This window comes from Podarcis melisellensis (genome assembly GCF_964234715.1).
Source record: "Podarcis melisellensis genome assembly, chromosome: Z".
NCBI lineage: Eukaryota > Metazoa > Chordata > Lepidosauria > Squamata > Lacertidae > Podarcis > Podarcis melisellensis.
Window position 1 is genome coordinate 32399867 of NC_138547.1, and position 25136 is coordinate 32425002.

Genomic DNA, 25136 nt, shown 5'->3' on the forward strand with positions numbered 1-25136 from the left:
TTGCTATTTAGAATCCGGTTTAATTCATGGTGCAAAGAGAGCCCAAGTCTTGGGTCATTACAAACATTCACAAATATTCACACACACTCTGGTGGGCAGGACAGGGAGGGGGCAGACAAGCCCATTCAGCCTGGTGCCTAGGCCTTCATCTCTCGAGTTTCCAAATGCAGTCCAGACCAAGGATTTGGGCGAGACACTCATTCCTCATGAATGTTGAAGAGCTTGGCAACTTCATTGAGGTCAGCGTGCTCTTCCCCATCCTTGATGATCTGCAAGAGAAATAAAGCAGCTTCTGCCTTGTGTTCCTTTACCTGCTATGAGCCTACACTGTTCAGCTGAAACTCCTGAACTGCCACTTACTCCACTCTGCTATCAAACACCATGGGGTGCCCTTTTTGAATAGCCCCCCGCCCCTGGGCCAATCTCAGCACTGTTACTATCTCAGAAAACAGATTAGATGCAATGCAACATACTTAATCTGCAAAACCTGGGATGAGATAGAACTAATGGCCCGGCCTAGGCCAGATGTAGAATGCTGTTTCTCAGGTTTGTTCTCTGGCATCTCCTGATAGAGGGAGGGGGCAGGGCTAGGAAATACTCTTGTCCAAGGTCTTACTATTTGCTCCCAGTCAGGGCAAATAGTACTGATTATATGGGGGACAAGATGACAAGACCCTAAATGAAATCCAGCTACTCGTGTAATCTTGAGGACTCATATCCTGCCTTCTCTATTCCTTAGCTGTTGTGCAAGGCAGGCAAGAAAACCAGCCCTGTACTTCTCTTCCATTAGGCTATCAGGAGCATCACCTCCAAGCCTCCTACCTTGCAATTCACAATACATTTATGGCTGTAAAGTTTGCTTTATGCTAGCTAGATCCTATTTGCAAGGTCTTCTTCTTCTTGTTTTTGCCACATGGAAAAAAGTGTGAGCTGGAGAAGCACTGGTGTGCTGCAGTTACTCTAAATAGTCACAGAGATCGAGCACAAGGGTATTACACCAGATATATGGGTGAACAATGGAGAATGACACATTCCCTAGAAGCACTGTCTGTATCTTCAATAGCATCACCCTACTGGATCACTGACATCTCATCCACGGAGAGTTGCCCATCTCCTATTCACAACAGTCTGATTACAGCTTCAGAGTTTGGCAGAAAAGTCAGTTCTAGTTCTGTTGGCCCTTTTTAAAAAAAATAAAATAAAAATTAAATCCTTTCTGAAGACCACTGATGCTAACTGCCAAACACAGCATCTCGAGGCAATGAGTACCACAGGGTGCATCAACGGAACTATTACTTCTTCTGGACTATCAAAAGGCTGCAAGTGGCTTCTACAGGAAGTGCTTCTTTTTGCCCATGATATGATTCTTTTAAGTTATGTACCTTCTACCTTTTCAGCCCCAGGGCCTACTTTTAACCCAAACATGCATTTCTTAATCCTTTCCCGTATGTCTGCACAATGGCAACACTCCTGTTGTGACCCACCCTGGATCACTCTGAAGCCCACTAGTGGGTTCCGACCCACCAGTTGAAGACCAGTGGGCTAAGTAACGGCAGCCACGTGGATGTCAACGGCACACCCCATGAATAAACCCACCCCCAGACTCATGCTGCTTACCTTTCGAGCAATTGGCATCCGGTTAAAAATGTTCCACAGCACAATTCCCACCACCACTTTATCCCTGAGGTAGAAAATGACGCCTTTCCCGTAGTCCTCTCCCTGCTGTGGGGCCTGCAGGCTGGAAGGCGAGGCGGCCGAGACCTTGAGCTCTGGTGCTTCTAATTCCGTTTCACTCTCGGAGCGGATTCCAGTTCCTAGAATAAACTTGGTCTTAGCCTTGTGCACAGCCTGTTGTGCTCTCCTCTCCTGCCTGCCTTGCATGCCAGGGTCCCCCAACCTGTAGCCCTCTATATGAAATGATGGACTACAACTCCCATCAGCCCATGTCAGCATGGCTAATGGCAAGGGATGATGGGAATTGTAGTCCAATAAAAGGAAGGGCATGGATTGCCCACTTCTGGGATAATCTTTAGTAGGCTGCATTTCACTCCAAGGGAGAAATCAAAAGCTACCCCTATGAGAAGAAACAAACACTTCCTCCAACCCAAGTTGACTCTTTTATGAATCAACCAGTGGAAAAACTGAAGCTAAGCCCCCAAGCATAGCATAGTTAAGGAGCGAAGTCTCACCTGATTCCTCTGTGGCTGATCTTGGGGTGTCCTTTGCTGTTGCTTTAGCAAACACTCCCACAGTGGGCAAGCTGCCGTCCACAAGACCAATAGCTTCATAGCCAACATCTGGGCCCAGATCACTCCTAAAGAACCAAGCAAAGACAGTAAGGGCTAGCTCAGATATCCAAGGCAGGTTGTGACTGGCATTCTCAAAGCACAAAGAAAGTGACTGAACACAGAGAGGCTCTGCAATATCTTGAATCTCTTTATTATAGCCCAGGAAGGTTGGCATGTCTTTAAAAAAACCCCAACTGCATCCATGTTTTCATAATGTGGGCTGAAAGCAACCAATGTTTTGGAACATAACTCTTAGATTACAAGAAAAACAAAATGCTGTCACAGGTATTATGTAGAGTGGCATGTCATTGGTTGTTTTTAGATGCATTTGTTCTACTCATGTGAACATGTTTTTAGCCATATGTGTTTTATCCGTGTTTGTTTTCATTTTTGTAAGCTGCCTTGATTCCCAGTTCTATGGTAGATAGATGACACACAGACAGACAGACAGACAGACAGACAGAAAACTCATGGGAAGTAAGGGGCAGGGGTAAAAGTACCATCCACTGAAAACCCATCAGATATCCAAAGCTGCCTCATCCAGGTCAACTGCTGTCCACCAAGCCTAGAACTGTCCACTGTAACTGGTAGCGGCTGTCCAGGATCTACTGTAACAGATTTTCCCTATCAACTGCTACCTGAGATCCTTTAATGGGTAATGCTGGATTGAACCTGGAACACTCTGCTCAACCATTTTAATGCCCTAAGAATTAGAACTTTCCTCTTTATTTTAAATAAAAGCTGAAGCATCAAGGACACTGACCACCACACCAAATCCTAGTTTGGCAGAATATGTACAGCTTTTTGTTATAGCAGCGCTTTCTAACGTGGTGCTCTCCAGATGCCGTTGGATTCCAACACCATCAGCTGCAGCCAGCAGGGCCAATAGTTAAGGATGGTGGAAACTGTAGTCCAACAACAACAGAGACACACCATGTTGGCTACTCCTGCATGTAGCAGAGGTAGGAGCCTTGGGGGAGATGTCTGGAATTCTGAGATGAGGAAAGGAATATTCCACTTCATATTGCAAGGGGGAAGGAATAATAATAATGATGATGATGTATCCAAGAATTAAGGGAAAGCATATCAGGAAGAAATGTTAGAACCTCTCCTTGCTTTCTACTTGTGGGTTGTTGGGTGCAGGTTTTTTATTTTTGTTTGTTTGTTTTGTATAGTATGGGAGCATTCAAAAACCAACCTCAATCTATAGCCTAACCATCTTATCCCCACCTTATTCTACTGCCTGGCAGGGGAGATACCTTGATCCTACCAAGGATCTCAGGCACCAACACAGGGGGAAGATACCTCTGCCAGAGACCCCAGAGAGCCACTTTCTATCAAGAGCAGACAATACTGGGTCAAATGAACCAACAGAGTGAAGTTAATATGAAAGGCAGATTCTACAACTTTGCTACACCAAGTTGATGCAAATGCAGCACATTGAAAAGGTCCAGGAAGGTCAGCTCAACCGGAGCAAAATCAGACAGAACAAGAGAATCCACATTACCAGAACATGGACTGGTGCCAATATGGCTTTGCTGCTCCCGTCATGTTCTCTCCTGCCAGCCTTCCGCTCACCACAGCATGATCATGGTGCTCCACACGCCGCCTGCCTAGCTTGATGTCATAGAAGCAAGCAGCATCCCCTGCCTGGGAAAGGTGCAAAGGGTGAGGACTGGGCAGAGAAAGGTCAAATTAATGAGAGATTTATCAGGTCCTTCAAAGCACCACCGTGGCTTCAATCTGGGCATTGTTGGTCTCCAGCTGGGAAAGGTTGCCTGAAACTCTTTTTAAGAATGCTTGCAGCGTTGGTGGAGATGGAAAAAGAGGAAATGGGCTTTTGGAAAGTGATTAAAACTAGAGCAGAATGAAGCTGTCCCATATTCAGCACTGAATATGCTGCTAGTCACAGTCAGGAACCCTTAGCTATTTTCTTTTGGGGAGTAGGAAATTTGTGTCACGATGACCAGAAGCTTAACTTTCTTCGCTTTAAATGGGAACAGTTTCTCAGCATCCCATGCACATTACTAGATTCCATGCCAACAAGCATGTCATTCTCCTTTAACCCCTGCTCCTCAAAAGCAACATGCTTGGATGTTTCTTCCAACTGTCATCATCCAGAGGGAGAGAAAACAGCATTTGGGCACTCCTCCATTGTGATTAGATAAAAACAGAGCTTCGTCTCCCCCACTTCCTCCAGCAACCAATTTCCATTGCTGAGACCATTCAAGGGAGAAACAGCTGTAGCCACCTCTCCATTGTACTTAGACCCAGGTCTATGATCTGCTGAATTACTGTCCGGCATACAGGTGTGAAGAGTTTTGGAGGAAAATTAAGACAGTCTAAAAACAGACTTCTCCAACCTCCAGATAGTTGGGACTCCATCTCCCATCGGCCCCAGCCAGCAAGGGTGACAGGAGTTGTAGTACAAGAACATCTGGAAGCCTCCAGGTTAGGAAACACTGGCTGAAACCATATCCAAAACAGACTGCTGTTCAACTTCCAAAACCTTCCCACCCTTGGAACAAAGTTCTGAGGCACTGGACCATCCAAGGAGAGAAACAGAGACAGGGGGCAGGGGAACCACTGATGAACAGACACAGTGAAATAGATCACAGGGTGATGGGTTAATAATTGGGGTGTGGGGGTGGAGAGGACTAAACTGGAAGCATTGCAAGTGGATCATTCTGCAAGTCATTTGTAAGCATAATGTTCATGATGTGTACATAAAGCTAGTTCTCTTTTGTAAACCACATTGGGAGAGCTTTGCCCTGGAAAGCTGCATGTATGTAAGCACTTTAAATAATAATTGATGCTCTTATTATACAGGCGTGTGTCCACCCCCCTTAAGAGTGATTGATTTGTGTGTGGTACTGGGAAATAATTAAACAGTTCAATTCAAACTTGGAAATGGTGAGAGCTGGAGGGTCCTCATGGCTCTCTGACAAAAGTCACTGAAGAGTTCAGTGAGGGTGGAGAAAGCCCCAAAAAGACCAGAGGCACAGCAGGGATTTGTATTGGCTGCTGAGCCTCCTTGCCTAATAGCCAACGTGCGAGGTAGCTCAGGAGCAGCACTGCTTTCCCGCGCATCCTCCAGCTATCCCCAGAGCTTCAATTCCACTTATGGATACTTTTGGATACAGTATTTTTTTGTATGGATTGGAGAGAGAGTGGCAGAGGTGTTTAAAGGGTGTTTAGGGGTGCTTCCCATTTTATGCAATTTTACTTAGGCGCACAGGGCCCCAGAACATAACCACTGCATTAAGTGGGGAGTTGCCTGTACTAAATCTTTATATTCAGTAAACTCTCTAGCAGCTCAGGCCCATTCAGACACTCTCTCCATACATACACAAACACACTTACCACCCAGATATTGGAGCGGGCCTGGAGCTCTGCATTGACCCTAAAGCCCCCAAAGTCTGAGTCCACCTCCAGGCCAGCTGACTTAGCCAGTTCAACATTGGGCTCCAGGCCCACAGCTGCCACAATGTGATCAGTCTCCACCTGAAAAAACAGAAAAAGCAGACCGTTTTTTAATTCCTCTGAAACTACCTGTGTACTATGTGGCTGCCAACACTTAGAAGTCTTAGCCCCAAAGTGCTTACAGTCCAAAATTTGATAGAGAGGAGAAAGCAGAAGAAAAGGAGTGAAACAGGAGCCAGCTTAACTGGGGTGGAGAGGGGAAAGACTATGCATTTACTTCAGTTACACCAGCTTAAGTTGGTTTCAGTAGGGAGCAGGAACCAAGTGTTGGGTTATATTATGACCACAATTCACTCCTTTTGTGCGCAGACAGACACACATAAACATAAGAAGAAGCAGGACCTGATCACAAGAGCACTCTCCCCTCCTGTGGTTTCCAGTAACATTATTCACAAGTGTTATACAGTGGTACCTTGGGTTACATACGCTTCAGGTTACAGACTCCGCTAACCCAAAAATAGTACCTCGAGTTAAGAACTTTGCTTCAGGATGAGAAGAGAAATCGCGACACGGCGGCAGCAGGAGGACCCATTGGCTAAAGTGGTGCTTCAGGTTAAGAACAGTTTCAGGTTAAGAATGGACCTCCAGAATGAATTAAGTACTTAACCCGAGGAACCACTGCACTGGCTCTGACAGTGGAGGCAGAACATGGCAAAGGCAGGTGATCCATGCTGTCACTTGCCCAGTACTCACTTTCCTTCCATCCTTCAGTCTTATTTGCAGCCGGTTTCCAACAACAGCTACAGACTTGACAATGGCATTGGGCATCACATTCACTCCCTCTGCAAGTAAAGCACAGAAAACAACTACTGCCTGATAGCAGGAGGCAGAGAGATACAGTGGAGAAAGACCGCATTACTAGGGCTCCCAGATGTCTGCATTTTTCCGGACATTACTGGGATTTCAAAGGTGGATTTGACGTATGGGGGGGAATTTCCAAAACGTGGTGCTTCGTTCTGGATCTCAGGCAGGTCAACAAATTTTGGGATCTTCTTTAAAAAATCAGGGGTGTCCTGATTTTTACTTTTTGAAATATGGCAACCCTAGCAATGCCTGAAGGTTGCACACTGCCTTGCTGCCAGACAGAGCAGAGCCAGGCAGAGAAAAGACACAGCAGCAGGGTTGGTCAAGACCTGGACAGCATCCAGCTCACCCCAGGGCAGCAAAAGGAACAGTGTGGTGACGCAACACCTTAAATTTAAAGCCAGTGATCAATTTGCTTCCCCCATGCTCATTGTAATTGCTAGCACTGCACTCTTGCCTGCCACCGTTTCTTTCAATACCGGAAGTGTGCGCATGGACGCTAACTTTATGAGCGAGTGCCTCTACACGCCTTGACTTCCTGTTCTTCCTCACTCCATTTGGGCTTTCATATCTATTAGGCTCATCAGCCTGCCAGGCAGGGACTGTGGCATTTTAATAAATCTGTGCATACTTTAGGAGCTTCATAAACTAAGCATGCAGGGATGGAACAGGAGTGCCCCCAACCATTACAATGCAGCAGAGAGAGAGAGAAGGTGGGGGATTAGAATAACATAATTGTAGAGTTGGAAGAGACCACGAGGGTCATCAACTTCAACCTCCTGCAATGCAGGAATCTTTTGCCCAACGTGGAGCTCAAGCGCACGAACCTGAGATTATGAGTCTCACGCTCTGCCAACTGAGCTATCCCAGCTTTTGCTTAAGGGGGAACATTAATAGCTAAGGCAGAAAGAGACGTGGCAGGGCAATTACAGAGGCATGGCAGGCTGGGATGCAGTTTACAAAAAGGGATCTTGCCTATTGGTTATAGCTGACAGCAGGGAGATCAAAGGAGGGGTTGCAATGCAGGGTGCACAGAAGTGGGGAAGCGTTTTAAGTCAAGGGCCACATTCTCTCCAGGGTGGGGTGGGGGGAGTTACATACCAGCAGACACTCGCTTTAATTCTGTTTCTGCCAGTCTCCCCCTTCCCCTAAAAAAAACACAATCTTTTTCTTTCTCATGGCCCAACACAGAAACAGAACCGGCTCACCAGGAGAGTGAACACAGCACTCGCTCCTCATTCCTGCAAGCTGCTGGGAGAGATGAGGTGAAACTGCAGCTGAGTGCGAATCTGCTGCAAGCCGGATTCAGCCTGCACAACAGCAGTTCCCCACTCCCGAGCTGCAGGAAGGAGCCTACACCTGGCTGTCCAAAGAGCAAAAACGCAGAGTAGCAATTGCACAGGGAGTCAGAATGCAGATGCTAGGTGGCTGCTTTGGATGTAAGCGGCAGGGCAGATATGCTTTAAGCAGCTAGGAAAATGTGCCATGGCCATACTGCAGGCATGAGATAAGAATGTTGGGGTGGCAAGCCTCCGCTATGCCTCCTAGGATCAAGCTGCAGAGCTGCCTCATTGCACAAGGACTGTGGAACAGAAAGAGGGCTTGGAGACAATTCTCATGCAAGTCTTCCTGCTGAGAGGCTGTTGCAGCCTCAAAATCAGACCATGCCAGTCTACAGCCCAGGTTGGCATGTGTCTGGGTGCTTAAGGATAGCCTCTCAACAGCTCCAGCACAAAGGCAGAAAAGAAAGGGCCTTACCTCGCCTGACTTTGTTGGTAGTCCAGTGGCTCAAGTACTCAGGAAGAACTTTGCCCATGTTGCCATTCTCTGGGAACATCTGGATCACTTCTAGGCCCCTTGACTGTGCTGCAAAGGGAATTGGAGAGTGTGAGCTACAATTTGTTTTAGGGCATAATTCAAAGTGCTGGTTTAAGCCCTAAGGCCTAGGAGCAGAGTACATGAAAGATTGTATTTCTCCCAATTAAACCTGTCCGTGATTTAAGAGGCCCTTCAGGTGTCCCCACCTTCACAGAGTAAGCAGGAAGAGACCTGGAAAAAGAGTCTTTTCTGAGCTAGCACCCAGTGCAGGAAATACCCTCCACAGACATGCCCATAAAATTAAAAGTTGGAATGTGTGTGAAAAGGGTTGAGCAAGTGAAGGCTATGTTTGCAAGGGAACCACAAGAGAAGGATGAAATTGCATGCACACAGGACTATAGCTGTAACTAGGCGGAGGAAAGGGATGTGGGTGGTGCTGTGGGTTAAACCACAGAGCCTAGGACTTGCCGATCAGAAGGTCGGCAGTTCAAATCCCCGCGACGGGGTGAGCTCCCGTTGCTCGGTCCCTGCACATGCCAACCTAGCAGTTCGAAAGCACATCAAGTGCAAGTAGATAAATAGGTACCGCTCCGGCAGGAAGGTAAACGGAGTTTCCATGAGCTGCTCTGGTTCGCCAGAAGCGGCTTAGTCATGCTGGCCACATGATCCGGAAGTTGTACGCCGGCTCCCTCGGCCAATAAAGCGAGATGAGCGCCGCAACCCCAGAGTCAGCCACGACTGGACCTAATGGTCAGGGGTCCCTTTAGCTTTACCTTTACCAAGGAGGAAAAGGTAAGAAAGTTGTTATGGCTTGCAATTAAACCAGTAGAAGCGAATTGGCAGAAGTACTGCCATATATGGACATAACAAAAAAGCTTGTGCTTTTTTCAAATTTGGGATGCCACCCTTCAACTACTTGCTGGTTCAGGTTGTGTTGCGCTGGCCTTGCAACACCTAAATAAAAATCCTGTTTGACTGACAATTGGTGTCTGGGTTCTATTGGCTGTCCAGGCTGAACCTACAGGCTATTGGGTATGGAATCCAAAATTCCCCCAACAGCACCATCAGTGTTAGCTTTTGGCATCAAGTCAATAGAATTCACTGATTGTTTGGGGGATAATATCATTTTACAATTTTCTCAATTTGCAGGAAGACTGCAGGTGTTCGCTTTCATTGCTTTATCTCCCGCTTTTATTTTCAGTGCTGATGCTTTGATACTGTTGCTTCTTGATGCTGCGTGCATGCACGAATGAGTGACAGATTTATTGTAAGATACCTTGGCAGCAAAAGACCAAGAGGTGCCATATGAATATTTAAACACCTGTGCATGCGTGTGCACACACAAGACTGAGGCTGGGAACAAGATTAGTCACAGCAAAAGCTAGTAAATGCATGTACTCCTGCTTTCTTTTATACCCAGCAGACTTCTGCACACTCAAAAGTGAGAAACTCCTCAAGGCTGGTGTCTGTCTGCTTGGCTTCCTGGGAAATTGGTACACATCACCACTTAGGCAGGGCTGTTGTGCTCCAAGCTCCCAGAATCACCCATGAAGGAGAGTAGAACTTCAGTATCCTGAGAACAGCCACATTTAATACATTAACAACATTCTAGTCTTCATCACTGCAGAAGAGAATCGGGGGGGCGTGGCTGGGCAACCTCTGGTGAGGTTTCAGAACCTGGGAAGATATAAACTGGACCTCCAGTCATCAGCGGTGAGGATGGAGGGCTAAGAAGCCAGTCATTTTTTTTAAAAGGACAACAGACTTAGCACATCTAGTCTACAATTAACCTTACTAGTTCTCAAGAGAGTATGTCTCTCAACAACAACTCCAAGAAGTAAATCAAAAGGCAAAAATTTGAACATGGGCGGAACATGTGAGATTTTACATGCTGCCAAGCTGATCTAATTGCAGTGAAAACAATCCAGACCCGACTGATTCATTCCGAGCAAGGCAACTCACTGCGTTTATTCCACTATTCTCATTTCTAAGTCCTTGCATTGTGGCAGAGCGCTTTAAAATTCTTGCCTTGTTCATCACCACAGCAGCAGGTTTGAACAGGGAGTAAGAGTGGTGTAGCCAAATAAGCTTGATGATCCAGTGGCTATTTATACCCTGGTATCACACTCTCAACTCCTGCTCTTTGCAGACTCTCACTAATCAGAGGTCACGCTTACCTCTTCGCCCCAAAGCACAGGCTAACTCACTACCCAGGAAACCACCGCCAATAATGGTGACTGACTTGACTTCTCTGGAAATTTTCTCCAGTGAACGGAAATCTTCAACCTGCAAGGAGACAGGGGAGCATTTCAGTGGTTCTCTTTAGTCAGTGTTAGTAACGGTGTCCCTGTTCAGTAGATTAATCAGAAAAGTTCTTAGTTTATAGTTTCTCACTGAGACCAGTGAGCTACAAGGCGAGCAGAGGACCTAGGAGCCCATTCTCTTTTGGTATTGCTTGAGGTCTACAGGTAACACAAGACAGGGATGTGGGCTTTCCATAACCAATAGGTGAGAATCTGCAGTTCACTCAAATTGTGACTGAGTTGTGCAAAAACGACAAATCCCCCCAATTTTCAGTTGAATATCCACACCCCATTTTCTACTTCTAAAGAAGCCTTCTAAAAGCAACATAGCAAAACAGATACAATATCAACACAATAAAGCAAAATAAAAGAAGACATTATCTGAAGGAAAGCCAAGCTTTTGTTGTTTGTTACTAGTTGATTAGGGACGCGGGTGGCACTGTGGGTTAAACCACTGAGCCTAGGGCTTGCCAATCAGTAGGTTGGCGGTTCGAATCCCCGCGAGGGGGTAAGCTCCCATTGCTCGGTCCCAGCTCCTAGCCACTTAGCAGTTTGAAAGCACGTCAAAGTACAAGTAGATAAATAGGTACCACTCCGGCGGGAAGGTAAACAGCATTTCCATGTGCTGCTCTGGTTCACCAGAAGCAGCTTAGTCATGCTGGCCACATGACCTGGTAGCTGTCTACGGACAAACACCGGCTCCCTCGGCCTATAGAGCGAGATGAGCGCGCAACCCAAGAGACGTCCACAACTGGACCTAATGGTCAGGGGTACCTTTACCTTACTAGTTGATTTGGTAACTATGAAAACTCTTGGTTATGGACAAGATTTCAATCCATATTAAATGGAGCACAGAACCTGTTCTTTGTGGATGACAGTCTAGAAAAATATTTTTCATTTGCTGCACATTTTAACATTTTTAAAATGTTCTTAACACGTTTAAAAGTTTGTTATTGTTTCCAATGTTTTTAATACTTTTATTTTAAAACAACTACACTGTTCCAACTACTTTGTTGTCTGCCACCCTGGGCTCCTTTGTGAGGAAAGCAGGATAGAAATTAAACTCTCTCCTTCTCTCTCTCTACACACTCACACACTCAGGAAAAACAACACATGAAAGACACTTGCATCTAATGTTATAAATTTGGGGTGGCAGGGAGGTGGGGAAGAAGACAAGGAAAAAATGAGAAATTGCTCTGGGATTTTCTGATATCTTTCATATCTTGAGATGTTCAAGAAACACTAGTGCTTGTCTGCTTTGCATTTTCTTTTTTAATATGCTTTTTAGGGGGGAATCAATAAGCTTTCAGTTCAATACAATTTCTTAAAAACAAGTCAATTAATAAGCATAAATTCATAATGGCAACTGATGGATGAATTGTTGGTCAAAATATGGTTCCCCTCTTCAGATTACCTTCCGAAAAAGGGTGAGCCTCTGCTGCACCTCTTTGCCTGCCCTCTCAATCACAGGAAGATTCCTTGGAGAACCACCTGAGGACACAAACGAAATACCAAAATCACATCTAGGCAGAATATCAGAGCCCTCTGGCATCTTGGCTAATACACCCCATGTCCACCCACTGTAGATTGAAAGAGAAAAAGAGGCAGCCTCCACATCCTAACCTGTGGCAATTAAGCACTTGTCGTAGGAGATCTCTGAACCGTTGTCAAGTTTCACTATGTTGCCTCTGATGTCCATGTGGACCACCTGCAAGTCAAACACAAGCTCATGTTTCGCACAGAAATGAGTGAGCACACAGAACCTGAGCAGCATTCCCTAATGCAGCCTTTCTCAACCTTGGGTCCCCAGATGTTGTTGGGACTACAACTCCCAACCAGTCCTGCCAGCTAGGGATGATGGGAGTTGCAGTCCAACAATGTCTAGGGATCTAAGGCTGGGAAGAGCTGCCCTAACAAGTAACCTTTGCTTGCCAGTGGTGTGTGAGGCCAGAGGCAAAGTGGGCAGAGAAATGGTTCTAACTCATACTTCTGTACAGCTGGCTTCATTCAGCCATGTAAAAGCCAAAGATCCCCATTCCCTCTATCTCTACATTCAGGCCAACAGGGTGCATCACTGCAGTTCAAGGATGAATTCCAGCCAGGAAAACACACACAAGGAGGATAAAGAGAAGGGCTGGTATGAGTCATCGCCTAAGGTGGGGGGCTAAGCAGAGAGGCTTGGAGGGCCAACATTGCCCCTGAGACCTGAGGTTCCTCCTCCTGCCTACATCATCTTGAGAGGACCTCCTATGGGCTCCCCTGGCTTGGGTGAGAAGAAGAGAAATGGAGGCAACCACTGCTATGGAACAAACTATCCATCCCTGGTGCCAACTCTTATCTTCTGGCACCAGGCAAGTCCTTTTTAAATTTTGTGAGTCTTTTAACATTTCTCCTCCCTAGGAACATAGGAAACAACCTTAGTACAAGTCAGGCTACTGAACTATCTAAATAGATGTTGTCTGTGCACTGACTGGCAGAAAAAGCTCTCTACCATTTCCAACAGAGGTCTTTCCCAGCCTGACTCGGAGACTGAACCTGTGACCTTCCACAGCCAACACATGCACTCCGCCAATGAGCTACGACCCTTCTGCCAGCCTCCTGCTAAAATTGGGTGTCATGCTGTTTTATATACAGCGGCATCTCTTTCAGTTTTGACACTGATTGGGTTTATTATTGATTCTGCTTTGGTTTCAAGAAACAAAGGAGAGGATATAAATCCCTTCAGATATGGTACTGATGAAACAGATGCAATCAATGCTACACCAACCTTCCTTCCAGTGAGGACGGCCACTCCACCATTCTCTAAGTGAGGCAGGTCACGTGCAGATACATAGAATGAAGGTGGCTGGAAGTATATACTGCAGTGGGGTGATAAATAAGATGGAAGAAAGTGATGCTCCACTCTAAGTAGCCATTATCTTCAGACTTGCTTCCTCCCATGTATACCTCCACATACTCAAACCCAGTACTGGCCAATGTGGTCCCCTCCAGTTGCTGTTAGATGACATCTCCCATCATCCCTGACCACTGGCCCTGGGGCTGGTGGGTTTTGGTAGTCCAACAATGCCTGGAAGACCCTACACTGCCTATTCCTGTTTTAATATCTCCAGAGGTGACCCTGCTTCAAAGTGCTTGCACTACTCTCCTCAAGTTAGGCCGCTGAAGATTAGGACTTCTGGGTAGTGATACCCTCTGGGTGGAATTCACTGCCCCATGAGGCCAGTGAAAGTCAATCCTTGATGAATATTTAAAAGCAGGTAAAATCTTAGGAACAACACTTGCTGCTTAAGACTGGCTGCTGCTGTTATTTTATTATTGCAGGTTGTTATTATACAGGGTGCCCATTTTTATTGTGCTTACTCTTGGATTATTATATCATTCAATGGATCATAAGCTGCCTCGAGAGCCCTTAACTTTTGGTCAACAAAATTGGACAAAAATACTAAACTGTACATTAAACTTAAAACTCAAAAGCAATTCTTGGGAAAGATACCAGGATCCTTCGTGCCAGAGATGGGTTGACCTCATACTTTTTTTAAAACACAGAATATTCATGTTCCCCCAGCATGTTTTAAAGGTACAAAGCAAGCAATTCACAATCTCTCAATACTTAAGCCGTAACTGATCTGTGTTGAGCAATCCCGAGTATACACTCTTGCTCAAGGACATACAATGAGCCACGCTGGACCAAAAGCCAAGAGGTCCATCACTGTTTGCAAGGATCCCGGTAACAAGCATGTCTAGGAGCCAACGCCCCAACCTGCAGATAAAAACCCAACTTTCTTGCTCCAAATTTATTCAGTTGGGAAAGAGCTGCAGCACTTGAGGGAGGAGGTACCTCAGGAACAGCTAGCAAATCCATACAGGGAGCAGGGAACAAATATTTCAACCAGCAAAGTAAAGAGCTCTGACCAGACTTCTAGGGACCTATTCTGCACCACTCATCTCATTGCCAAGCAGGAACATGAGGCACCTATTTGGGTAACAGCAGATACTTTCCAGGGAATTGCTTTGGATTCCAAGTCTCAAACACTCACATTGATTATCATTTTGGAACATTTTGGGGGAATATGTAGTGAGGGAGGAACAAGAAACCCACCTCCTCTGTTTACCATTCCATTGCTTGAACCGCAGCGTTTCTGGGACATCTGGGTCATCTGAAAACCACAGTTCTTTGGAAAGTGGGGGCCGCATGTATGGAAGTTCAGGGTCTTCAGACACAATCAATACCTTGGACATGAGGCAGTGGAAATATTTACCTTGAGAACCTCAACAAGTACAAGAAAATGTCACAGCCAAACTCTGTGCTTCTGTCACTTACCTTGGCCCCAGGATCTCGAGCCCGGATGGATCTGGCTGCAGCAAAAGCAGCAGTGCCTCCACCAATTAGTAGGAAAGGAGCATGGGCTGGAACTTCTGAGCGAGCGGCTGCTTCTGTTTCTTGGGCTGCAAGCAACAGATAACCAAGTGGACAGTGAAGGCAACCACAAAGGTACACCCGAACAGAAAAAGGTTTCTCATCCAAAAGAAACAGAAAGGGAAAAGAGCTAAGTCTTATCTCTCTGCCTGAGAATAATTTTAATACCAAAGAAACAATATTAGTGTGTAATATAGTGACTTCATGTATTCAACATGCATCTGATATTTTCATTGTTGCAATCCTCAGAACACCCCTATGAAGTAGGTTGATAATGCCACCCACAGATTGGAAATGAGGGGCTGAAGCTGAGAGGACAGCAGCTTACCTAAAGCCACCTATCGGCACAAACAACTGTCAGGTGTGATGTGAATTGTAGCAACACCTGGAGGGGTACAGGTGCTCTGCTCCTGTTGTAAGCCTTACTACAACTTAGCAAACCCTCCAAAACAATCTTGGTTACTCCAAAGAGACAAACAGGGTCAGCCTAAAGCTTAAATCCAGGTTAAATACCTTGACATCACCATGTAGGGACAGGAAACCCTGGAGGGCAGGAGATAATATTAAGCTAGACAGATCACTGCTCTGACTCTGTAGAAAGCAGCTTCCTGTATTCACAGTAGCATCAAAACCACACCAGGATCACAAGCCCAAGCACAGGGGCAAAATACAGAATTTTCCCAGGGGACCCCAAAAACGTCTCTTCCTTCCCTATAATCCAAAACAGAAGAGCCGACAGCCGCTCCATCATAGCCTCCACTGCAGCATTTATTTTTGAACCAGCACACATTGTAAAAATAACACTATTCAAGGATACTTTGGTGGTGGTGGGAAGGATACAAAGTCTGTCCGTCTTGAAGCCCTCTCTCACCTGCTGTGCTCTGGGAGGCAGCATCTGCTTCTGGAAAGAGAGGAGATGCAATTTGGAAAGCTGCCCTGTGCAGGTAAGCAGAATGCAACTTCACGTCACACGCAGATCAGGCCAACATGCTAATTTGATGGCGATTTCTGCTACAGCTAACAGGATAGGGTCGTATTTGCTCAGAATCTTACTGCTAAAGGCCTGTTTCCCTCTGTTGACAGCTCCGTTTCCTTACATGATGGTAAAACCTTTTTAAACAGCGAACCTCATTTGAACTCTCTTCTTTGCAGATCCCAGCTTGCAAACCAACATTTTATAGCAGGGACCTGCTTTGACTCCTATCAGCCCCAGCCAGTATGGACAGCTGTCAGGAGTGATGAGAGCTTGAGCTCAACAAAATCTGGAGGTGTTACACAAACATCTGAGGGTGTTACACATCCCTCTTCTAAAGGTTGAGGCAATCCTGATAAAGCTAGATACATACCTGACAGGGGTTTTGCATCCCGCTCGGGGCGCTGATCCATTGTTGCAATGCGCTCATTATACCGCTTTTGATCTTCTCTTAATGTCTTGTACGCCTAGACAACCAAACAGGTGACAATTTTGACATACATTTTGGTTTATCTTTGCATTTATCTTTGCATTTGATTGGCTTTTGTCCACCCGGCACACTCAGGAAAAGTGGCTTCATTCCAAGGAAGTAAAACAAAAAAAGGGAAGCATCTGCCTCTCCAGGGGAGGGCAGTGGGAAGACATTTTATACAAAGATTGTGGGCTTAAAATGCAATGGGTAATTTGAGAGTCCCCTTTTGCAGATGGGAGAGAATTTCTGCAACTCCAAGTGAAGGTTGCTACAGAGGACTGGCCAGGCTTAGATTCAGCAAACAACTGGAAAACAACTGGTGCAGACAACTGGAAAACCTGATCCATGGATCAGCAGCTACTGGGCTCAGAGGCCAAATCCAAATGTTGCTCTCTTAAGGCACCATCAATGCAGGGGCAAGACAGCTGTGGGATGGGGGAAGCAGTGGCTGTGGTCTTGAGAGGCTAGATAAGTCTCAGCAGGCTAGTTGTACTCAAATGTTGACTCTAGTGAAAGTCGCTGCCGACTGGAGTTATATTGCTGAGAAATAAGTTGGTTCAAAGTGTGCCTGTGGACTATTTCTTCCCCTCTCAACAAAAAGTAAATAAATAAAACCATGTATACTTCCCCAAAGGGGGTCTGAAAAAGTAACAGGATACCCCAACTCCATGCAAAAAGTGAATTAAAGCATCTATTAGCAAGAAGCAAAAATCACAGAAATATGAGGGAGAAGACGTGAGGGAGAAAGGAAAGTTGGCAAATGCTAAAAATGAAAAAGTGTGCAAGGTTCTTCTTAAACAGGTACAAAATTATGTAAGATAAAAGAATAATGATGGGGAGACAGAGAGAGATAGACAGAGAGAGAATCAACATCAATCAACAAAGAAGCCGAGCCTTCAAAGACAGCAGGAGCAAAGACAAGCATTTGATTTATCACAACCAGAAGCATGAACTCCAAAGTCAGCCTTCCCCAGCCTGGCACTCTCTAGATGTTTATTTGGACTCCCACTAGGCCAAGCCAACATGGCTGAAGGTCAGTGCTGATGGGAGTTGTAGTGCAACAACAACTAGAGAGCACCAGGTTGGAGAAGGCTGCAGTAAAGCTCGATTTTATAGAAAGATTAGGTTGTGAATATTTAAGACTGCCAGCATGAAATGGCAAGCTTCAGTTATGTCATGCACCACCCACCAGCCCCGGCAACCAAACTCAATGGAAAGCAGCTTACATAAGCGCCTGCCCCCGTAACTGCTCCTCCTACAATTAAGAAGTACATTAGGTTGCTGCTGCCCTTGCCAGGAGCACCTGGAGACGTTAGCGATCTAGAAGGGGGTCTGAGATGCAGGCACTGCAAAACTGTAAAAGGAGACAGGGAGGAAAGAGAAGAGGGAAAGGAAGCAGAGAGCTCTGAGTATGAAATTAGGACACTGGATTATACAGATCTTGGGGTGTGCAAGGGCTGTGTCAAAACCAGTATGCTAAAAGACAGAAGGTGTTCATTTATAGTAAAGAAAAGGACTCTTTTCATCCCTGATTCATTGTAGATTTAGCTTTGACCATGAAAAGAAGCAGCCTTGTTCAAGAACAGCCACTGCCTTCCCCTCCTGCAGCTGAGGCATGTGAGAAGATGAGGTCTGCACATAACACCTGCTATTTCATGAAATTATTCTGCAGAAGAGAATGCTAAAGCAGGTGTTTGTCTTACTCCCAGATGCCACAATTATTCCCTATTACCACCAGCAGTTGCAAAGGCTCTGCTGCTTCTTTGGATTGGGTCCTAAACATTTTGACATGATGATGACGATGTATGAAGTGGCAACATTGCACAAGAGGTTCACACTATTCCGAAGGTCCTTTCCTATCATTCAAAATAAATGAGAGGCACACTCTGAATCTCCATCTAGTTGCTTTCTGAGATTATTCACATCTCTCTGTTCAAGGAACCCAGCATAATGTCTTAAGGTGGCAGGTAGCTGTACATTTGCACAATGCACTAGATTTACCCATGTCTCCACCAAAACAGGTTTCAAACTGCCCACCCCATACCCTATACTGTTTTTTTAGAAGAGGAAGCACATGCAAAGAGTAGAGTGTGTGCTTTGCATACACAAGTCTCCAGTTCAATTGCTGGCATCTACACTTTAAAAAAAGTATCGGGAAGTAGGTCATGGGAGATATCTCAGCCCCAAACCCTGGAAAATTGTCACCATTCATTTGCCAAAACAATGGGCAACTTAATGGCCTCTTTTCATTTACAACATCAGTTATTAGCTCCTTTGAAGAGTGTTTTAGGCTGTCCCCAGCAGTTTCCCTTTAGAAAATGATTTTGGTGTGTTCCACGGGAAGATCCTCTGAATGGTTTGGGAAGCATCTGATGCTGTGTAGGTGTTCAAGCTAAGAAGGGTTAGACTTGGCCAGTCCACTGGGATCAGAGACCACTGGGAACCTCAGGTTAAAAGTAGCTAGTATAATAAATATTACTTAGAACAATATCTTTATATATTGTTCTGTTGTTTAGAAAACCTAATGCTTTAATTGTAAGCTATGCTTTATATAGGCAAAGTCCAATGCAAAAGCTTTCCTGGTAAAAGGGTTTCAACAAAGAGACAATGGATGACTGGTAATAGCCAGGCTAGTAATAGACTGTGACTCGGTAATGGCCCTGGACAGATCAACTACTTGTCTGACCTGGTAAATAATTCTTAGACCCATTCTCCCTAGTCCCACAGTTCCTGGCAGCTACTCCCAAATCAGCACAACTACAAAATAGCTGGTCAGTAGTGGCACCAGTGGCTGATGCAGGATTTCACCGGGGTTGGGGGCAAGAAGAAGAGACACTGAATAATAGCAGCTTTTCTATTTTAAAAGGGTCTCCAGTGGGCCATGGAAAGCTTGCTGAGATAGAACAGCATCAAAGCAAGACATATCAATACCAGGGAAGATTCTGGAGCAGATCATTAAGCAAACAGTCTGTGAGCACCTAGAAAGGAATGCTGTGATCACCAATAGTCAGCATGGATTTCTGAAAAATAAGTCATGTCAGACTAACCTGATCTCGTTTTTTGACAGAATTACAAGCCTGGTAGATGAAGGGAACGCAGTGGATGTAGCCTACCTTGATTTCAGCAAGGCATTTGACAAGGTGCCCCATGATATTCTTGTAAAGAAGCTAGTAAAATGCGGTCTTGACTATGCTACCACTCAGTGGATTTGTAACTGGCTGACTGACCGAACCCAAAGGGTGCTCATCAATGGTTCCTCTTCATCCTGGAGAAGAGTGACTAGTGGGGTGCCACAGGGTTCTGTCTTGGGCCCGGTCTTATTCAAAATCTTTATCAACAACTTGGATGATGGACTCAAGGACATCCTGATCAAATTTGCAGATGACACCAAACTGGCTAACACCCCAGAGGATAGGATCACACTTCAAAACGACCTTGACAGATTAGAGAACTGGGCCAAAACAAACAAGATGAATTCTAACCAGGGGAAATGTAAAGTATTGCACTTGGGCAAAAAAAAAACTGAGAGGCACAAATACAAGATGGGTGACACCTGGCTTGAGAGCAGTACATGTGAAAAGGATCTAGAAGTCTTGGTTGACCACAAACTTGACATGAGCCAACAGTGTGGCGCGGCAGCTAAAAAAGCCAATGCAATTCTGGGCTGCATCAATAGGAGTATAGCATCTAGATCAAGGGAAGTAATAGTGCCACTGTATTCTGCTCTGGTCAGAACTGGGCACCACAGTTCAAGAAGGACACTGACAAACTGGAACGTGTCCAGAGGAGGGCAACCAAAATGGCCAAAGGCCTGGAAACGATGCCTTATGAGGAACGGCTAAGGGAGCTGGGCATGTTTAGCCTGGAGAAGAGGAGGTTAAGGGGTGATATGATAGCCATGTTCAAATATATAAAAGGATGTCACATAGAGGAGGGAGAAAGGTTGTTTTCTGCTGCTCCAGAGAAGCGGACACGGAGCAATGGATCCAAACTACAAGAAAGAAGATTCCACCTAAACATTAGGAAGAACTTCCTGACAGTAAGAGCTGTTTGACAGTGGAATTTGCTGCCAAGGAGTGTGGTGGAGTCTCCTTCTTTGGAGGTCTTTAAGCAGAGGCTTGACAACCATATGTCAGGAGTGCTCTGATGGTGTTTCCTGCTTGGCAGGGGGTTGGACTCAATGGCCCTTGTGGTCTCTTCCAACTCTATGATTCTATGATTCTATGAGGCATGAACTAAGAACATGTTGCACAAACGCAATCAAAGCATCCAGCAGATCCCAGCTGCTTAAAGACTCAGGGGTTCAATTCTCAAAGAACAAACAAACCAATTGTTCTGCTATCAGGTTCACACATCAGGCTCATGTACCCATTCTTTCCCCAAAGTTTTCCAGTGATGGCCTGGAACATTGGTTTGAAATGGATTTCCAAATCTGTTTTGGAGGCAAACCATAGTTTGATCGAGTTGAACATAACAGCCACCCATGGTATACTCAAACTAGGAAGGGAATCAGAGTGTGCAAGGAGTGCAACAAGTCTGAGGTCTGATCCTGGTGACCAAACCATAATTTAAGAATGAAGCCAATGTTCCTTTTTTTGCCCTCGGTTAAGTCCTGCTATTTAAGAATCTGATTTTAAATAATAATTCATAACTGACCTTCTTTTGATAAAAGGGTATCGTGGGAGGAAAATCCTTAAACCAAATTTGCATATACCCAATCTCCAGGAATACCAGAACACCAAATATGTAAGTTTCCTTGGAGACTAAAACAATGGCTTTATCTTCTGCTAATGTCATAAGCTATGGCATTTACAGCATTATAATGTGTCTGGAAAGCAGCAATAAACAGAACTCTCAGGCTAAACAAGTGTATCAGCCTGTGTTTAGGGACAAGCTCAGTGTATGATGCAATAATTGCTAAAAAAAACTCTCCTTTACAAAAAATATCAGAATTCTTCCAACCAGTAAGAATAAACATAGAATTTCAATCTAGTTTCTGTACAAACTCAATAAAGTGGTACCTTGGTTCCCGAACGGCTTGGCTCCCAAACGCTGCAAACCCACAAGTGTTCCAGTTTGTGAATGTTTTCTGGAAGCTGAACATCTGTTTCAGCTGTTGGCATTGTTTCTGGGGCCAATCAGCCCCAGATTAGAAGCCGAGCCTTGGTTTGCAAACGTTTTAGAAGTCGAACGGACTTCCAGAATGGATTAGGTTCAAGAACCAAGGTACCACTGTATAGCAGACAAAGTAGCCATTTGTTTGTGGATATATAGTGTTTGCCCTTCTCGTGAGATAACTGAAACAATGAGATGAAAGAAAAGGTTAACTTTTGAGCCAGGCTTAACTTCGCTCCTGTGAGATTTTGCTGACAGAGAAGAGAAGCACAGAAACAGAGATGAGAAGCAGGAAGAGCAGAAACCAAAGGAGAGCTTAGAAGAGAAATGACCACCGTGTAGCAGGAGACATCTTGCTCTTTTCTTGACCATCAGGCCTTTCTACTTACATAGGCCCCTGCTCCTAAGGCGGATAAGCCCACAAGAAAGGCAAAGACAGTATTTTCGCCTTTGCCTCCCGGAACACCAGAACTGGTCATTTGTCTGCTCAGCTGAACTTCTAAGGGAACTTTCCATCGCTGAAAGAAGTTGCCTGGAAACACAATTTGTTAGGAGGGAGAATAGTCAACAGTGTACCTTAATACACCAGCTAAGTTATAAATTGACAGTTGAACAATCTACTTGTTTCACAGCCAGTGCTACATTGGTACTAAAATTATTTCACTGAGACATCCCAAAAGATAAAAATTGAGCTGTTTACCCTCTAATGCAAAGCACAAAGGTGGGCCTCGGATTTAAAATAAGGGGCTTAAGGTGACTCACAACAAGGTTCCTCCCCTCCCCCCCATCTCTATATTCACAATCACCTTGTAAGTTAAGAGACAAGAGGCACATAATAGATATTCTGGCTTACCGTGGTTTATTGTGAATATGAAATAGACTGGTACACATGCTGTCCCGTCACTCCCATTTTAGTCTTCCCCAGGGCAAACAGGATAAGCAAACCACAAAACCTTGGTTCCCTGTTATGTCTGAACCAAGAATCATGGTTTGTAGCTCCCTAAGAGGCCATGATCTCCAAGCCATGCCTTCAGGTTGGCTAGCAATCATGGCTTGTTAGGAAGCACCTGTACTTAGAAACTCCCTGCCTATTGCTATTAGGCAGGCACCATCACTATAATCTTTTAGATGCTTGCTGAAAACTTTTTGTTTCAATCTTATACCTATCATATGCAATCCTATACATGTATATTAGCCACACTCAGTAATACTTTACTTCCTCCCAGGCAAGTATGCAACGGTTCTTGGTCAAATTCAGTTGGCAACTGGGTTCAGCAGAATACACTCAAAGGTACCAATAGTAATCTACATCATTGGCAACTCTAAGGCCACAACTTAGAACCATAGCAAGCTTTGAGGCCACAGCCAAGAAATAAGTTTAACACTGACTAAAAGCATTGATTGACAACTTGGCATTCCATTCCTGTCCACAGACAAGTGGACTGATTTCCAAAAACAAGAGTAACTGTTCATAAGCACCCATTAACTTCTCCCTGTTACTAAGTCCCCTAGCATTAGAAACCTGCAATAATTTTTACTTACCTGCTTTGTACTCATAAGGGACATTGCTCTTGTGAGTGAAAAACAGACTGGTTTGTTTGTTTAAAGGAGGCTTAAAAGTGCAGCATGTGCAGCAAACATGTGAAAGAGTGGCAGAAAGCACTCTGTCCCTCCTTCGTCAGCTTGCTAACTTGCCTATGTGGAATTCCTGATCCAATATAAGTCTGCTTCAGCTGTGATTTGACACCTTCAATGACATAGTAAAGGTTAAGTAAATGGGAGTCTGTTTTCCCCATCATGCCTACTACAATTTAGTCACATGAGTCTTGCAGCCCAAGTCTATGCAGAGCTAAGGTATTCCTAAGCTCACTGAAATCATTGACTTTAAGCACCATTAATGCGTACAGAATCAGACTTGTCAGAGATGCAGAGAGCTAAGCTTTAAATATTCCAGCATCCCCACTCACTTCTTTCTTCATTACTATAACCACATTTTACTTGAAAACAGAAGAAGCTACAACTAACACACATTCCGTTCCTCAAAAAAGATCAACAGGGAAGTTGCACCAAAATGATTTGAGACTTATTTCCAAGCAAACACTTTTATAATTGACCAGGGAAAAATATAGGCTGACGTTCTTGATTTCAGAAATGAGATCATTTTTGGAATTCAACAGCCAAATATCTACACTGACCAGTTAGTTAGATCTATGAACATGTATGTATGAAGAGCTGGGCTCTTCTTGAAATTTTTCATTTGATTAACCAACACCAGGAGGGTTTGTTGACTCTAGGCACTGTACTTTGATATTTGCCCATTTAGGTTTACCAAATTCTCTTCTCTGGCCTCTTAATACCATCCTAACTTCAATCCTAACCAATTTGAAAATAAATAAATAAATAAATGTTCTCCAAAAATGTAGGCTATTAACATATGGGTGCCAACAAAGGCTTTTTAGGACGTAAGCAAAGGATGAAACAACAGTAATAATTGGTTGCTAGACCAATAACTCTACCTTTTAGGATAGAAAAGTGAGTTCCATTCACTTGGAAAGATCTGGAATTGTTGTTGGCATCCATCTATCTCAAGAGACAATAGAGTGTCCCTCCGGGAGTGAAATGGGTAGCTACATATCTATACTTTACACATGTTTATTACTTAATTAATAAGCCCCACTGAAATCAGCAGGGATAACTTCCAGGTAGACCTGCTTGGGAATATTACGTTGGTCCTCGTTTTTTTCCCCTTTAAGAGCTTTGGGGGAGACTTGGCATGCACATCAACATTTGCAGAAGTTTAGCGTCATAACGACCCATAAACTTCCTTGAAATAAAGCGTCAGCTTCGCATTGCCTTTGTGCATTATGCGGTACCTCGGGGTTTTTCTTTCTTTTTGGTTAGCTGCCAACTCCATCCTAAATAGCTCTCCTTGGCCCACCACCACCCCGAGAATCAAAGCAGGTGGAACTGATTTCCTTACGTGGGCATCTGGAACGAATGAAGCAATTTCGTAACTAGAAGTTGTGAACATGTTAGCTACGCTCAGAATTAGCGTGTGTGTTTAATGTGCCCTAAAAACAAAGACACGTCATTTATGGCAATCGCACTGCAGCAAAGGAAGCACTGAACCCATTTTCCCGAAGGGGAGACTGAGGGACTTCTGGAAAGACCTTCTGGAGATTCGCACCCCCACCCCACCCCCGCCTGCCCTGCCTTCCCCTTTCAGGCCACGCCGGCGAAACCCCCGCTCACCTGTCCCCGCACGGCCCCGTGACCTTGGGCCCAGCGCCCGCACTAGCCTGGTAGCCACGCGGCAGCGGAACATGATGGCGGCGGCAACGGGCACCGACCCGATTCAGGTCCGATCCCGGTCTCCACCTCTACTGACAGAAAGACGCCCGCGGAACGCCGGTCTCCCTGCGCACGCGTGTTCCCTGTCAGCGCGCGCTGCCGCTCTAGGAAC

The 25136-nt window shown here is 45.1% G+C and overlaps 1 protein-coding gene across 6 annotated transcripts; it reads right to left on the bottom strand.

Moving 5' to 3' along the window:
• On the bottom strand, nt 1-25103 carry AIFM1 (apoptosis inducing factor mitochondria associated 1). 6 transcript variants are annotated; one of them, XM_081896868.1, is made up of 17 exons: nt 24926-25103; nt 17785-17912; nt 16460-16553; nt 15985-16014; nt 15018-15142; nt 14796-14926; nt 13464-13554; nt 12320-12404; nt 12111-12187; nt 10571-10679; nt 8334-8441; nt 6465-6553; nt 5652-5792; nt 3796-3938; nt 2190-2314; nt 1618-1814; nt 1-269 (listed from the first exon to the last, which is right to left on the bottom strand). In XM_081896868.1, exons 1-17 carry the CDS (start codon nt 24996-24998, stop codon nt 198-200), a joined length of 1818 nt encoding a protein of 605 aa, XP_081752994.1. In that variant the 5' UTR covers nt 24999-25103; the 3' UTR covers nt 1-197. The 6 variants fall into 6 exon arrangements, with proteins under 6 accessions (XP_081752994.1, XP_081752993.1, XP_081752996.1 ...); XM_081896867.1 differs by lacking the exon at nt 17785-17912 and adding an exon at nt 22063-22205 and having other exon boundaries at nt 24926-25102; XM_081896870.1 differs by lacking the exon at nt 15985-16014.
• Nucleotides 25104-25136: the final 33 nt, after the last annotated feature.